Here is a 16,892-nt window from a genome sequence, read left to right on the forward strand (position 1 = left end):
CTGCTCAGGAAAATGGAGGCAAAGAAGTTGTTAAATAGGTTAGCTTTGTCATCTGGTGTGACGACCAAATTTCCTAGCGTGTCTTGCAGGGGCCCCACATTACCCAGTACCTTCTTTTTGCCCCCTATGTATTTAAAAAAGGACTTCTTGTTGTCCATGATCTGGGAAGCTAGTCCCAGTTCCATCTTCCCCTTGGCCTTCCTGACTGCCCCTCTACATCCCCGAGCAACTGCAGTACAGTCATCCCTGGTGATGGCCCCTCCCTTCCATTGGGTGTACGCCTCCCTTTTTGCTAGGAGACATTCCCAGATGCTTTTGGTGAGCCATGGGGGCTTTTGTGTCCTCCTGCTCCCTTTGATCCGTGTTGGGATTACCTCCCTTTGGGCTTGGAGGATCGTCTCCTTAAGGAGCAACCACTCTTCTTGGACACCTGGCTCCCCTGCTGTCCAGGACCTCAGTGCTTCCCCAACTATTCTCCTTAGTCAGTACACCTATTTTTGTAAAGTGCTGTCATCTGCCATAAGGCAAGTTTTCAAAAGCAGCAAGCAAAAGAAAGACCTATCTACTTTGTGTTAACCAGTTTTCAGGGGCTCAGACAATGGAACAGGATCTCACTTAGGCATGTGAGTCCACTTAAACATTTAATAGTGGGAGTACCATCTGGCCCTCAGCTTCAAACCTAAAAGGCAGGGCTTCTGTTTGATTGTTATGTCCTTTTTATCACTCCTTTTTTGAGTAAAAGTGAAAGTCTTCTATAGTCTTCCTGGTTTAAGGATTGTATTTACTCTTTATGTTTTAGATATCGGATAAGTATGACGTTCCTTTTGATAAAATTGGAAAAATCTTCAAGAAGTGTAAAAAAGGGTAAGTACTGATTATAGGGCATCTGCAGCAAATTTCACAGAAAAAATGTGACTTCCTACATTTGCTGTCAGATCTTCAGATAAATCTATGCTTCATATGTCCCTTCATAAGCCCCCTCCACAGATCCCTGAGCACAAGTTTTGGAACAAATTTAGTACTTGTGTGATCTGTGTGCATGAGTCCTCAATTGTATGACTAGAAGGGACTACTGTGATCATCCAGTATAACGCTGGCCCTAGCAGTTTCTTCCTGTTTGGACTAGAGCACATCTCAAGAAATATTCCGGCTTTGTTTTAGAAGTTCCAGAGGTAGACAACTCCTCAAACAGTGATAATTTGTTCCACTGGTTACTTTACTCTCTCTATTAAAAATTGGAACTTCATTTCTGATTTAGTTTCAAGGTCCAATCATAAGAACTTGTTTTACATAAGCCTATTAAACTGAAGATCCCTCTGTTGTCATCCATGAGGATATTTGTAGCCTTATATTCAGTCACTACTCAACCTTAAATAGATTTCAGCTCCTTGAATCTGTCACTCTAAGTCATGTTTTCATGAAATTAGATTGGAAGGGGCCTTAAGAGCCATGTAGTTTAAATCCCTTGCAGTGATACAGGATTCGCTGTTCTTAAACTGTTCCAGAAAGATGGAGGGTTCCACAACTTCCCTAGGCAGCTTCTTCCATTGCCCTACACAATGATGGAGTGTGGGTGGGGTGAATGGGGCAACTGCCTCAGACACCGACCTGGGTAGCCTCAGATAACGACAAAAGAGTGGCCACTGCCAGAAGCCGTGCAATTGCTGTTGTGGCAGCAACCAGAAGCTGCTGCTGCCCCTGTGCCCCAGGTACCTGACTACATCCTTGTGCTGCTGGTCCTACTGTTCTTAGGGTTGAAACCATCTTTTTCCTGAAATCTAATCTAAATCTGCTCTCTTGCCTGTTGTCTTGTCCTCTGTGTCAAGGGAAAAGCAATCGCTCTTTCTTTTATGGAAGCCATTCAAATCTAGGAGAATAGCTATTATGTCCCTGCTTTAATCCCCTTTTCTCCAAGCTAAACCTAACAAATTCCTTCAAACTTTCTTCGTATGGCTTGCCTTCCAACCCCTTGATCATCTGTCTCTTGCCCCTAGATCCTTTCCAGTCAGTTTTCAATCTGTTAATCATTCTCAGCCCTCTTCAGTTTATCAGTGTCCTTCATGAATTGTGATCAGCAGAACTGGCCAGAGAATTGAATCTTTAATTACTGTACGTGCTCGCATGAGTGGAATTTACTAAAGCAGAACTAAATGTAAAGACGGTGAATTGAAGGTCTTGTCTTGATAAGTAGACCATCTGTTGAGGCACAGTTAACCTTGGGTATATACAATAGACCAGTGGTTCTCAACCAGCTTTAGACGTGAGGCACCCTTCGTTCGATTCGAGGCACTCTTTTGGAAAATGGCAGCTCTTAACTTTAAATTGTTTGTTGACTATAGAAACACATAATAGAGCAATTCTTCTGTTGTAAAGAACTCAGACCGTAACTGGTGTGTTTTTTAACATTACAGATTCCTATTTTGAAATCTCTGGTTTTACTTGTGAATCATGTTTGCGCACCTAATAGTGGTAGCATTGCATAGTACCTCACATCACCCTTAAAAGGATTTCCAGGCACTGCCTTGTCCCATAAAATGGCCTTAAAGTTCTTGTATAGCATGGGCAACAGTTTGTGGGCAACTTCTAAGCCAGGGTTAAATCAGTTAAACCAGGATGAAAAGAATCAGGAGTGAGTTAGAGATTTGTGTTAATTTTGGACAATCCAAGCATGTTTTTAACTGAATAAATAACACTTTTATGCTTTTGGCATTTTGACCTGCGATAACTTCCCTGCTTTACTTTCCCAGAATCCTGGTCAACATGGATGATAACATTGTGAAGCACTATTCTAATGAAGACACCTTCCAGTTACAGATTGAAGAAGCTGGAGGATCTTATAAGCTCACTCTCACTGAGATCTAAGACTAACCCTATTGACCCTCCTGAGAATTTAAAATGAAGGTCTCAAATGAACACTTTTCCATAATTTAGTCGGCAGGGTAAAACACTAATCGCTTTCTCTAGAAGAAACTGAGAGAGTAGAGTTCTTCCAGAGACTGGAGCATCGTTTTTGTTTTTGTTTAAGGAAATAAATACACTTGTGTTTCTGTTCTTCCCAAAGGACAAAATAATGCTCACTAGATCAGTGTACTTGACATGAGGGATCAACAAGATCAGGTATGAAAGAGTGCGTATAAAGCATTAGCGAATGGGGGAGGGGGAAGCCCTGTAATATGGCTCTTGTATTCTATTTATCGACTCAATATTCATTTCGGCCTGCTATTGCCTAATAGTGTTTTCCTGGACTGTTCTCTGCTAGATACAGCTGCATAACTCCCATTGATGCTAATGGGACTTGCATGCGGGTTTTGGAGATGAGACTCCATGATGTTTACTGCTGACCAAGGGACGTTGCTGAAATTGCCTCTTTAATTCTTTAAAAATGTAAAACTGCCTTGCTTATGAAGAACTCCCTCAAGTTACTGTGTGAACTCATTTGAGATGAAGCTGTATTGTATATAAGTGCAATATATTTTTGAAGGTTTGTAAATGTGTACATATGAATCATATATATAATATATAGATTATATATAAAAGATGGTGTTTGTGTATATACGCAATGAGGCCCACCTAAAAGGATACCATACACAGGAAAGCAGTTTTTTAATCTAGTTATTTAAAAAAAAAAAACCCTAATATGCACCAAAACTGAACATATGTTTTATGTTCATAAAATGCACAAATAATGAGTTTGGAGAGGGTTTTCCTAAACCAAAGCAATGAATGACACCTGCTCTACAGTAGTCCCTTCTGGGCAGTGAGGTGTGGTGGCTTGGGCTTCTGTGATTAGTTTTCCCTTGCCTATTTTGCTAGTGCTCTCCACCTGCAATGACTTTGGTGTATCTTCTGTAGACAGCCTGATCCTAGGAGGAGCTGAGCACCAGTCACCTGTGAAGGCAGAGTTCCAAGGCCTGTGTTTCTGGGCATCGGGCAATCTCTTGGAGATTAGGGAGAAATTTCCCCTATGGGTGCATTATTCTGTAGCTGCCTACTTTTAAGATTTCTTGTGCCTTCCTCTGAATCTGGTGCTGGCCAAAGACAGAATCCTGGACTACATGGACCACTAGATGGTCTGATAGTCTGATGGTTCCTATAATCCTGAAAACTTGACTGTGCAGGTGCACAAAGGGTGGGGTGTTGGGATGAGGCTAAAACATCAGCAGGGCACCACAGTGGGGAGTGCAGGCTGGCATGGGCATCTTGCTCAATGTGCACCATGAGGCATCAAACCACTGAGAGAAGAAACTGAGCAGAGGCAGCCTGGGACAGAAGCAGCTATCAACTGGTAGCAAGGACAGTTGTTTAGGGTTTTCAATTCCTGATGTGCACTAAATTACATTTATTTTTTTTAGGGGCTTTGATCTCTGACAATTTGTTGCCTCCCCACACCAGGCCTACTTTGATCACTAATGCCTTACAGCTCAGTTCAGCATGGGTACTGAGATTTGCTGACGTACTGTACATTGTGTATCTCTCTGCACTGTGTGAAAACCTCTTTGGGATTGCTAAGTGCTGCATGCTCTGTGTTGGAGTCTAAGGGCACCTATATGCGTGCAGCAAGGTTGCTCCGACGTGCTGTAATTACAGCAATTTACTTGATTAATAGAGTCTGCTGGAGCTTGGGAATTGCCACTCCAGCAGACTCCAGCATCGTGTAGCAGCATCCCCTCGGTAAAAAATGGCGGCAGGGATACTTTAACTAAAGCTCATTTGACAAGCTTTAGTTAAAGCGCCCCGCTGCCATTTTTCAGTGGGGGGATGCTGATGCACATGATGCTCTGGGGACTTTAATTAGAGCAGCTCTCAGAGGCTCCCCACCCCTTGCCACTCCTGCAGCACATATATAAAAGCCCTAAATGACTGCAAGCAGCTGATACAACTGAAACCCTAAAGGAAGAAGCATTCATGGAGTGCAGCGGGCGCATGTATGGGTGCGACTGCACACATGGCCATCTCCTTGAACCAGTCCTCAGTGTAAGAATAAAACAGAAGCCTGATGTACGGCAAGAATGTTACTGAAATCTAAGCTTCCAGCCATTAATTTACATGGGAGGAATGCTACTGTGGTGAGAATTTTTATACACCCGTAGAAATACAAGTATATACTCCTTTTTTTTCTTTTTTATTGAAAATGGAAGCTTTATTACAGGAATTCAGTCTTGGGTTAGGGAAGTAGATTTAGAGCTTCTGTAAAGGTAGGATTGACATGAACAATTATTTCTTTTTACTGTTAATGAAGTATGTGAACTGAATTGCTGATTGTTTTCTATTAAAGTACACTGGGACACGGGTCTTAAATAGCAGCACCGTTGTGTGCACGTTTTATGAAACTGATTTTTTTTTCCCGTCTTCGCTGCTGTTGTTTAATTGTATAATTGAAAATGTATTTTAAACCAAAACCATTAAATTTTGTATGTCCATTTCTAATTAGGACTCTTTCATGCAACTAAATGTAGCCTCTCTCCTGTGATTGGCAAGCAACTTAAAAACAAAACAAAGAAACTAGCCTCTTTCTCCTGATTTTTCTTTTGGGCAATAAAATACAACCCTAGCACAGCAGAGGCTACTGTTTTCTTACAGCAAGCACACCACAGTGCTCTGCATTAGTGTTCTTTGTTGTCTGCTTTCAAGCCAAATAGTTCACATTAGACCATGTGCCTGTGTATGCATTTTGGACCTTCTGGATTCATTGGGTGAATCCTGGCTCTGCTGATGTAGTCAACAAAACTTCCAATGACTTCAGTAATGCCTGAATTTTTTTCCGTTGTTCTTTGAATGTAGGATTGTCCAACCATCAGCTCATGCATTACTGCTAGCTGCCACTCTGCCCACTTGCTCTTGTGGCAGCAGCCTGGACCTCCAGGTTCCTGCTTCCAGCTCCCACCCCCACTCCTAGGGGTGGGGCAGCGCAGTGGGAAGGGCGTTAGGCTGTTTATGCTGCATGAGCAGTGGGAGAGAGAGCCAGGTTGCCTTTGGTGCAAGCTAAAGGTGGGCTTCCTGCATTACATGTGGGCCTGAGGAGCTGCCTGTATGGAGGGAGAGAGCGGGGCTGCCCTTGAAAGGGGGCCTGGCTCTTCTGGGCTGTGGCCTGCACTGCAGGTGGCCCTGGCTGCCTAGAAATTGGACAGCGTTGCTTTTAATGTTGGAGTTCTACTGTAATTGAGGACAATGTCACTCTTTAATTGTACTGGAAGGTTAAAAAAGAGTTGGCCACTTACAATGAGGTATTTTCTAAGCACTTGGTCTTTTTGTTAAGGTAGCCATTACAAACGAGAACAAAGGGAAGAGCTGCTGTATGGTAGTTGCCAAAGTGCACAGCCTGATGGCACTCTTAAGCACAGTTGGCTCGTACCATCTGGGAACTCAGCAAATATAATAATAGAGGCTTAGTAACACTAGCCCTGAAGATCACTCTGAGTTTTTTACTCCTTGTGCCAGTTCTTGTTTGATGGCTGATTTGTTCTCTTGTTGTTTCCGGATGGACCTGCACTGTTTAGATTTCTAGAGCAGCTAATAGAAAGAAACCTATGCAGAATTTCACTTCAGTGGCTGGATGAGCTAATTCCTTCTTATCCCTCTATTTGACTCAAACTCAAATGTGTGATGGACTTGTTAGGACTCAGTGAAATCCTAGAAAGTTAAGATTGGAAGGGACCTCCGGAGGTCATCAAGCGCCCACTCAAAGCAGGACCATCCCCAACTAGATCATCCGAGCCCAAGCTTTCGGGTTTTGAACACCTCCAAGGATGGAGCCTCCACCACCTCTCTAGGTAACCTGTTCCAGTGTTTTATTACTCCCCTAGTGAGAAAATACTTCTTAATATCTAACCTAAACTTCCCTTGCTGTAACTTGACCGTTGCTTCTTTTTCTGTCAAGTGCCAAACTGGCTGAAAACTTGTAAATGTTCCTCTTCACAGAAATCTAGGAAAGGAGAGAGATTTATGAGCTGAAGAGAAACCAAAGGAGATGAACTTGTCAGCTTGCTATACGAGGAGACCTATAGGAGCTCCCTTCCTTCACCTGCCCTGTGCCTCAGCTAATAGGGACTCTGGTATGTGAGAGAAGCAGGGCGCTTGCCCATAAAGCTCAATATGTCGTTTAGTACAAACCTCATCTGTCTGAAGCAAGGGGAGTGTAAGTCTGAGCAACTGCATAACCCACAGCCTGTCTCCTGAGCCAGGTACTCTCTCCACTCTGTTCAATGGACACTTGCAGTGAACCCAGCTTTTGTCTGCAGTCACCGGTTTAGGATTCATGTGTTTCCTACTATAGTGAAAGCTGCTGTTGAATAAAACTCATGTTGCTTTTAGTATGTCTTTCCTGTTCCTTCTGAAGTGATGGCTTGTTGGCCTTATAAAGAGTAAGGTGTTTTGTGTGTTAAAGTGTTTTGCAAGAAGGTGGCAGCAGCTGCTGCTGCTGCCGGGAAAGTTATCAGAATTTTCTCTATTTTGGTTTTTTTGAGAGAGAATTTAATTTTCTTAACACAAACTGCACCAAGCTCTGGCTTACTTATTAGGTGCAACCACAATCTGAACTTGGAGATTCCTCCTATTGTGCAGCAACCTCCTTGGCTATTTTTAAGGAGCACCCAAAGGCAGTAGTCTAAACCAGTGGTTTTCAACATGTGGTCTGTGGACCCGTGGGGGGTCTGCAGACTGTCTAAGCAGTCTGCGAAAGATGACTTGCAATTAAAGGGGTCCCCACCTCCATCTGAAATTTCCAAAGGGTTTATGCACCTCTTCATATTTTTAGGGGTCCACAAATGGAAAAAAAAGCTGAAAACTGCTGGTCCAAGTATTCCTGGGCACCAACTCAAGCTGCAAAAATAGCAGCTGCCACTATTGCCACCCTAGCCACAAAAACACCAGGTTATGCCTGTGTCCAAAGGGGCTCCTTGTGTGCCTTACAAACACCCCCTGGGTACCTGGGACTGTGCAAATTCGGTTTGGAGAAGCAAAGGTGGCAGAATATCATGGGTTATAGGAGTAACTGTGGAACTTGTGTCCATATTCTTTCATTATGAGTAAGGCCATTGGATCTGCATTCCTGGTTTCACTCCCCTCACATTATTTTGGGACGTGGTGGGACCACGTGGAATGTGTGTATATATAGCATTACAAAACTTGCACCCTCTTTTACTGCCAGTTTGCATTGGTTCCACTTCAGACAAGTGCAGAGTGAGGGGTTTGTGGGCAGTGATCTGCAACAATGGAACTTTACACTACTATGGATGGAAGACTAGAGCAGTTTAATGGATTGTTTGTGGATCCTGAGCTGTTTGTTTGTAGTCAAGGTTCCTAGTTCAAATTTAGACCGTACTAGTATAGTGACCAAACGTCACTGGGTTCTAGTGGCTTTTTGGAGATTCATAGATGCTAGGGTCAGAAGGGCCTAGGCAGGATAGAGCGCTGGGGTCAGATGATCCCAGCCAGATGCCTATCCAGCTTTCTCTTAAAGACCCCAAGGTAGGGGAGAGCACCACCTCCCTTGGAAGCCCATTCCAAATTTTGGCCACTCTTACTGTGGAGTTTTTCCTGATATCTAGCCTAAACTGCTCTCTGTCAGTTTGTGACCATTGGTTCTTGTTACCCCAAGAGGCGCCATGATGAAGAGAGCATCTCTGATCCCTTGCTGCATCCCCCTAATGAATTTGTAGGCAGCCACAAGATCACCTCTTGGCCTTCTCTTGCGGAGGCTGAAGAGGTTTAGGTTCTTCAGTCTCTCCTCATAGAGCTTGTCCTGTAAGCCCCTAACCATATGAGTGATCCTCTTCTGGACCCTCTTGAGTCTATCAACATCCTTGAAGTACGGCACCCAAAACTGGACGCAGTACTCGAACTGTGGTCTGACCAATGCCGTATAGAGGGGACATATTGCCTCCTTGGATCTATTTGTCATGCATCTGCTGATGCATGATAAAGTGCAGTTAGCTTTGCTGATCATTTTGTCACACTGACGACTCGTGTTCATCTTGGAGTCCACTATGACTCCAAGATCCCTTTCTGCTTCTGTGCTGCTGAAAGGGTCACTTTCCTGCCAGTAGGTGTGCTGGATATTTTTTGCATCCTACGTGCAGGACTCTACACTTGTACTGCATCCTATTGTGTACTGCCCACTTTTCCAACCTGTCCAGGTCTTCCTGCAATTTTGTTCCCTACCCTTTGGAGTGTGCACTTCACCCCACAATTTAGTATCATCCGCAAACTTGGACAGAGTACACTTCACACCCACATCGAAGTCCACTGATGAAGATATTGAAGAGTACAGGTCGAAGGACTGAACCTTGAGGGACCCCACTACCCACATCCTTCCATGTCGATACTGACCCATCTACTGCCACTCTCTGGGTGCGACCGCTAAGCCAATCTGTCACCCACCGGATGTGTAAACATCTATGTCACAGTCTCTGAATTTATTTATGAGAATAGGATGAGATACTGTATCGAAGGCCTTGCTAAAGTCTATGAAAACGACATCTACCTCTATTCCTGTGTCTAAGCGTTTTGTGACCCTGTCGTAAAATGAAACCAGATTGGTCAGGCATGATCTACCTGCTACAAATCTGTGCTGGTTTCCCTGCTGCATTATTTTTCCCGCTAGACTCCCACAAATATGATGATCCTTCATAATCTTTTCAAAAACTTTTCCAAGGATAGAGGTGATGCTGACAGGCCTATAATTACTTGGATCTTCCTTCCTCCCCTTCTGGAAAATAGGGACCACATTGGCCCTTTTCCAGTCCTCTGGGACCTGACCCAAATGCTCAAGCAGCTGTGCCAGTGGTTCTGCTATGACACTGGCCAATTCCTTCAGTACCTTTAGATGCAGCTCATCCGGGCCTGCTGACTTCAACACATCCAGTCCATCCAAGTGACTCTGCACCAAGTCAAGATTGTAAAATAGGTTTGAACCTTCCTGTCAAAGGCCACATCACAAAATTGGAAATTGCAGGCTGGTTTTGTGAGCTGTGCAGTGTGGAAATGAGTGGTGCCCTACTGCTGGGGCTCAGCTGGTTCTGTGATGTCCCTCTCCAAAGATGTCTATTGTGCTCACCTCCCTTTTGTTAATTACATTAATTATTTAAGTGTGTTGGCACGTACAGAAGTAATCCTCTGTACCTGCAGAATAATTGTGATGGACCTAATCTGAAGGCAGAGAAAATCCCAAAGAGTCGATGAATGAACTCTTCAACCATTCTTTCAGGACCTTGGCTACTCCTATGAGATGTAAACTTGAACTTTATTGTAACAGACCATTGCTTTTTTTAAACTGATCAATATATTTTGAAAAATATATTTAAAAACCCAAACAAACCTGAGTTCTAAATGTACCCCTCAGGCTGCCATGGATTGTGGGGAAGCTTTTCCCAGGCCTGACTTCCCTGTTGTGGAAGTTTATGCATCATTTACATGCAGTGGAAATTATTTCTTTATTTTTTTATAGTTTAAATATTTATCCTCCGCAGTCTTTCAGGTTCTTGTTTGCACAGGGCTATATTTCATTGTCTGATTGATTTCCCTGCCTGTGCACACAGGTTGTGCATTGATGGCACGCTTAGTGGCTCAAGCTTTATTTATTTTGCAATATATAAATTATAAAATAGGTCTCTGGGGACACACACAAATATACCAAAGAAAGCACTGCAGTGACTAATGTCAACTGTATTGAACTCCAGTATCACACTATTGTCAGTCTTCCTCAGGCAATAGCCTGAGTAAACAGAAGAACTTGGGTCTGGGCTATGGGTCAACAACCTTGGGCTTTTGTTTGACCAGCAGTTGGAACAAACTATGGAGAGCTGTCCTGTGAGAGCTGATTGGAAGCCTGTTCCCTGGTGTGTACTCAGCTGCCCCAATGCTATTCTAGACAGAGAAAAGGTAGTCTAACAGTACCCAAAACCCAAGCTGCCCAAATCCATTCCTCTGGTTGCAGCTACCAAAGAAAGTAGCTGCATCCCTGTGTTGTGTAAGATGCCCCATCACAGGGGAAGTGTACAAGAATTTGAATTCACAGTAACCAGAAGATTGGAGATGGACCTGCTGCTACTTGGCTTAACATGTCACCACACGGTGAGGTTGGCAGTTACCAAACTGCTACCAAACAGTTACCAAACTGCTGAGCTGGACACCAAAAAAGATTAGACCTGGTAGAAAAAATCAGGCTTGTTTTTTTTAAGAGATGGTTACGTATTTTGGTCCTGCTCTCTGTCCTTGCCAAATGTACTGAGGCAAATGATTTTGGACTCTGCTGAAGCAGCTCTCACTCCCTGTGTTGCCTGTTCCCTTTCTGTGAGTTACGTCCCTCAGCCTCCAAGTCGGTCCACTCTCCTCAGTCCTTACATCAGTTCTGAACCCACATCTGGCCAACCACCACCTCCCAGATCATTTCCATCCACATCAGTCTCATCTCTGCTCTTCCTGGTGTTTTTCAATCTGTCACTCCAACCAGCATCAAGGAGGTGCAAAGGATGTCAGGGATCCTTTACCCCTTGTCTCAAGCTGTTGCAAGAAGTGGGGTGGGGTGGGGTGAGGGGCGGGGAGATGCTCTCAGCTGCTGGCTCTTCTTGATCTTTTTCCCCTCGCATGTTCTTTGTTCAAGCAGTATCAGTTTGCCAAGGGGCGGGTGAGCCGTCTGTGTTTGCTTCCTGTAGAAACGCCCAGTCAATCCTTGGGATGGGAAGTGTGGGGGACTACTGAGGGCACCCTTATCAGAGGGGTGCTGGTGGTGTGGTACAGCTCTGCAGGCAGAGGCAGGTGGGGTGGCTAGTGCAGGTCTAGTATTGCTATTCAGGCAGCTAAAGGAAATTATTGTTAACACCTGTGAAGTAAAGAATAATGGGTCATTATTAACAAGCCATTAACTCTCTTAGCTGCCTGAATAGTAATGCATACCACAGCTGTACCACTGGGGGAGGGAGGTAGCTGTTTGGTGGCAGGAGCAGGGCCAAAGCCTAGACACTCATTTTAATTTTCACTGGCCATGGCACTTGCCAAGGGTGTGCCAGAGTGCCTGTTTTAATTTTCACTGGTTGTGAAACTTGGAAGGAAACAAAATATTGCAAGGACTAAGAAGAGGATGTCAGGGGCACAGAACAGGAAACAAAAAGCTGAGTTAATGACTGCAATAGAAAAAGATGCAGACGTGATGGAAGAATACTTGAAATATGTTAACAACAACCTGTGCAGTAGTAGCGAGATGGTCACAGCAGAGGCATCAAATGAAAAATGCAGAGATGATTCACAATTTGACTTCCAAGAACCATCACAAGAGAAACAAAGAGACCCAAATGAAACAGAAATTCTTCATCCAGACCAGAATAAAAGCAGTGCTATTGGTGACAGAGATTAAATTATTCCCATTATAGGCACTGGCGATGCCATTTCTGATCCTTCTTTGTAGCCCAATCTAACACCCATAATAGACTATCTGCTTGTGACCAATGCTCCACCAAAAGTAAATTACATGAATTTTCTGTGGTTGAGCAGAATTACCATTTTTCTATGATATTTTTGTACAGAAATCTTGAAAACAGTTAAGTTTTGGCTGCTTTACTTGGAGGCCACTGACAAGGTTTTCTATTTCTACTGCAAGCTCTTTGACGTGAATCAAAAATTATTCCTAGCATTTCAGGGGTCAAATGATTGGAAGTGCATCTCAGATTCTTGTGCATCATGAAAAGTTGCCTAGTCATTTCAATTTCTGCCAAATGTTGGCTGAAGCAGAGCAAAGGATAAAACAGGTTAATTCCATAATCTTGGTGTTGATCTAGTGTTTAAACCAGCCCCACGCCTTCATCATAAAAAGTGTCAATTCAGCTACAGATGTTGAGATGAAATGGTTAGTAATCCAGAAGTCAAGATCAAACTTGAATTTTTCAATAGGCTTATAACATGGTGAAAGTATCCATGGAAAAATGCTTTGAGCAAATGAATCAACATATGAATCTTTGGGGCTTTCTATATAACATGATGCAATTCCCTAACAAAGAAACTTTGAAGAAGCACTGTAAGGACCTTCATTGTGCATGGATATATGGAGAGGATTTTGACATTACATGGTGTTGACCTCAGCCAAGTTTTTTGCAATCTCCAAAGTCTACTTCCAACAGATTGTAGTGCTGCTCAAGAAGTTCTTCAATTTATTTACAACAGTGAAGTTCACAACGACTTCCCAAGCACATGGATAGCACTCGGGTACCTGTTGACCAAGCCCATACCTGTGGCAAGCAGTGAACAGAGCTTCTCAAAATGGGAGGGAGGAAAAGGGGGGTGGGAAATGCAAGTTTGCCAAGGGCACTATTTTCCCTAAGGCCAGCTCTGGACACACCAGTTAGCTGCTGGTCCAGAGAAGGGGGTCCATATCATCAGGAGGTCCAAGAGGTTTCACCAGGTAAGGTAATTTGCTGGAGGCCTGGATCTTCAGAACTCAAAAAAACCCAAGACCTTGTCTGATTGCTGTAGTCATGAAAGCATGTATCAATCATCCACGTGTGTCTGGTGGCTCAGCACAGCTACAATCAGTGTTTCACTGGGGAAAGCACCAGCTGCTGAAAGGGCTACAACAGCTGGTAGAAGGCACAAGAGTGTCTCCATGTTCATTCTGCCAGCAGACAGGGAAGCAACTTGGTTTCGAAGTCTCATTCCCACGTGGGTAACTGAGAGCCTGTGTCCTGGCAATCTGCCAGAGAAACAAAGGGAAATACAGGCAACCCCTGCTTCGTGCTCTTAATTGGTTCTGGACAAAACAAGTGTTAAGTGGAATAGTGTTAAGCAAAACCAATGTACAATGCCCAGGAGTGTTGTAACAAAACTCACTGAGCAGTAAGTGGAATTGGGTATCAATGTAAAACAAGTGTTATAGTGAAATACCACTAAACAAAACCACATTAAGCAAGGGTTGCCTGTAGTACTGCAGCCTGCTAGTACTACAGGCTGCAGTACTACAGGATATTTAGAAGGCACAGACCTGGGAGACTGGGACCGAACACAGCTGACTAGTTGAGTGTGCAGCTAGGAAGAACTCTTCCAGGACTGTGATAACTGGCCAAACACATGGATATTGGGGTGAGAGGATTTTTCCCCCAGGGGAGGGTCTGATGTCACCTTTACATTTTGCTCTGTCTGTTTTTTAACAAAAAAAAATCACAGGTTTTGCAAATATTAATGAGCGAGTAAAAGAGAGTAGGCTGCTCTTTAGCCAGCCAACATAGTTTGCTGTTTCTAGGATTGCCATTTCATAACTTCTGGTCAGTGAAACACTCTTAATACTTTACAATACCAATAATTGCAGCACCATGCTTGACAGCATGTTTGTTCCAAAGAGCTCAAAACACTTTACTAATACAGGTGTTAGGACAGAGGTGGGCAAAATGCAGCCCGCGGGACAGATGTGGCCTTCCAGGCCATTCTATCTGGCCAGCAGGACCCCTAAAAAAATTTAGAAAATTAATACTTATCTGCCCCTGGCTACCTGTCACGCGGCCCTCAATAGCTCGCCAAAACTCGGTAAGTGGCCCTCCACTTGAAATAATTGCCTGCCCCTGTGTTAGGAACACTGTTTTGCAGGCAATATAACTCGTACGTGGTGCCTGAACAAGTTATTGTCAGACCCAGGGGTAGAATCAGAGTGTTCCAACTCCCAGCCCTCTGCTTAAGCCATTGGCATTGCTTCCTTTTGTTTGTTTTCCTTGACTTTAAAAGCAAATGTACCTTGTAAGGAGGATTAATTTACATTTGCTACTTCCAAAGACCAAAACCAAGGTAAGATTAGTTCCACAAACTTTGTCTGGCTGATAGATCACTATGGGTGCCTGTACAAAACCATGGAGGCTGTTCTAACATGCTGTAATTACAGCACGTCAGAAATCGAGTCTGCTGGAGCGTGGCAATTACTGTGTTCCAGCCAGCCTCTGTGTCTCATGATTGTGTCCCCACGCTTAAAAATGGTGGTGGGGGTGCTTGAACTAAAAGCTCATGGAACGAGATTTAGTTAAAATGTGTTCCCACTGACATTTTAAAGTGGAGGACGCTGAATTACGAGACACCGTGGCGCTTTTAATGAGATCTGCTCCAAGAGCCACTTTAAAGTGCCACCCTCTCCACCCCCAGAGTACATGTAAAAGTGCCCTATAAGAGTGCTACAGAGGAGCTGCTAGTCTGAAGTCAGGCAGAAGGTAGGGCCTTAATAGCACCTTACAGACTGACTGTTTCAAAGAGGTGTGAGCTTTTGTAGGCAGCAACCTACTGTTTCAGGTGCTATAGTAATGGATTGGCAGGAAGAAAAGATTTTATATAGAAGGCAGATGAGGTTCTCTGGGTGATCTGGTATCTTTTATTAGACAAACAAGTAGTTGGGGGGGGGGAAAATGTACCAAGCTTTCCGGTTTAAAAACCCTTTGTCAAGCGGAGGAAGCATAGGCAGTTGGTGTGTGCTCTTCCTGGATGGAATTAATAGTGAAGAAGCCACAGGCTGGTCTGCATGCAAGACACACAGTCAGTGAAGATGTAAATTGAGTAGTCAGTGGGTGAGACAGGCTGGGGGGCAGGGGGAAGAGGGGTGAATGTAGCAGTTAAATAGTGGAGAGGTACCTCAGGAGTCAGATGTCGGGCAGGTTATAATGTGTCATAAATCCAATGTCTATATTTAGTCTATGATTTTTTGTATGCAGGAGGCTGATGAAGTGAAGTTCATCCGCTTGTCTCTGAGAAGTGTTTTGTAAGTTTCCTTTGTGGATTAAAACTGAGAGACTGGGGAGAGAGTGGTTTTCTTGTGAGAAATGTGCCCCCACCGGTAGTTGGATATTGTCTTTGATAGATTTCCAGTGTGCGTTCATTCTGGTGCACAGTTGTTGTTTGGTGTCTCCTATGTATTTTTCCATCAGGGCATTTGGTGCATTGGATGAGAGAGATTCCATTTCTGGAGGTGCATCTGTAAGATGCAGGGATGCTGATGGCTCTGTTGTGGGGTGTAGTAATTGTGGGGGTGGTGGAGATGTGTTGGCAGGTTTTGCATTTCTTGTCATGGCATGGTCTGGATCCATTTGGTGTGTTCTGGGCCTGAGGAAATTTGCTTCTGGTGATGAGGTTAGCGAGGTTCGGTGCCTATTTGAAGGCTAGGATGGGTGGTTCTGGGAGGATCTCTTTAAGAATAGGGTCTTCTTCTAGTATGGGTGGCAATTGTTCAAGGATTTTCCATATGCATTTGAGGGAGGGGGTTTTTCATAACCAATGGTGTGCTATTCGTGGGGGTGTTTTTTCTTTGGTACTAAAGTAATTCTTCACATGGTATCCAGGTGGCTCTTTCAAACGTGCCATCTTTCTCTCTGGAGCAGTGTCTTTGTTAAGTGAAAGCCTTTGAAAGATTAGCAAGGTGGCAATCCCAGGTATTCTCCTCTGTGCAAATTCAGTGGTATCTGAGGGCTTGGCTGTATATCACAGCTTTTATATGGAAGGGAAAGGGACAAGGGGAGGGACCATGAGAAGGAAGGCAGAGGTAATTAAGTGGGTTGATAAGATCAGTTAAGATGAAACAAGGCCGCCAACACCTGGAGGAACACAGGAGTTAACGGCTAGTCCAGGTAATAAGATAAGAACCCACAGTTCCAGTTTGTGGATGATTTCTTGTTCTCTAATTTTGTATTCAAGTTTGCTTTTAAAGCTTTTTTTTTTTAGTTTATAAGGACAGTTACTCTGAGGTTAGCTATGTCCAAAGAAATTACAGTGTTCTCCTGCAGGCTTTTGTGCATTTCTGGAACTGATGTCTATTCATTCTTTGACATGGGGATTGCCCTGATTGGAAAATGCAGGTGATGGCATATAACCTTAAAGCAGGTGATGGCATATATGATGTTCGCAGAGGAGCAGGTGAATTAATTTTTTTTACTATTAGGAAT

The 16,892-nt window shown here is 43.8% G+C and overlaps 1 protein-coding gene across 1 annotated transcript in view; it reads left to right on the forward strand.

The window, feature by feature from the left end:
* Window positions 1-4,748, forward strand: part of GRHL1 (grainyhead like transcription factor 1) — a 57,099-nt gene extending 52,351 nt beyond the window's left edge. Inside the window, exons 14-15 of the mRNA XM_019520661.1 lie at window positions 800-864; window positions 2,748-4,748. Coding sequence (XP_019376206.1) covers window positions 800-864; window positions 2,748-2,862 — 180 coding nt within the window. The 3' untranslated portion in view covers window positions 2,863-4,748. The remainder of the gene's footprint in view (window positions 1-799; window positions 865-2,747) is intronic.
* The last annotated feature ends 12,144 nt before the right edge of the window (window positions 4,749-16,892 follow it).

The sequence above is a fragment of the Gavialis gangeticus genome, unplaced genomic scaffold (genome assembly GCF_001723915.1).
Source record: "Gavialis gangeticus isolate Ggan-Ray unplaced genomic scaffold, GavGan_comp1, whole genome shotgun sequence".
Taxonomy (NCBI): Eukaryota; Metazoa; Chordata; order Crocodylia; family Gavialidae; genus Gavialis; species Gavialis gangeticus.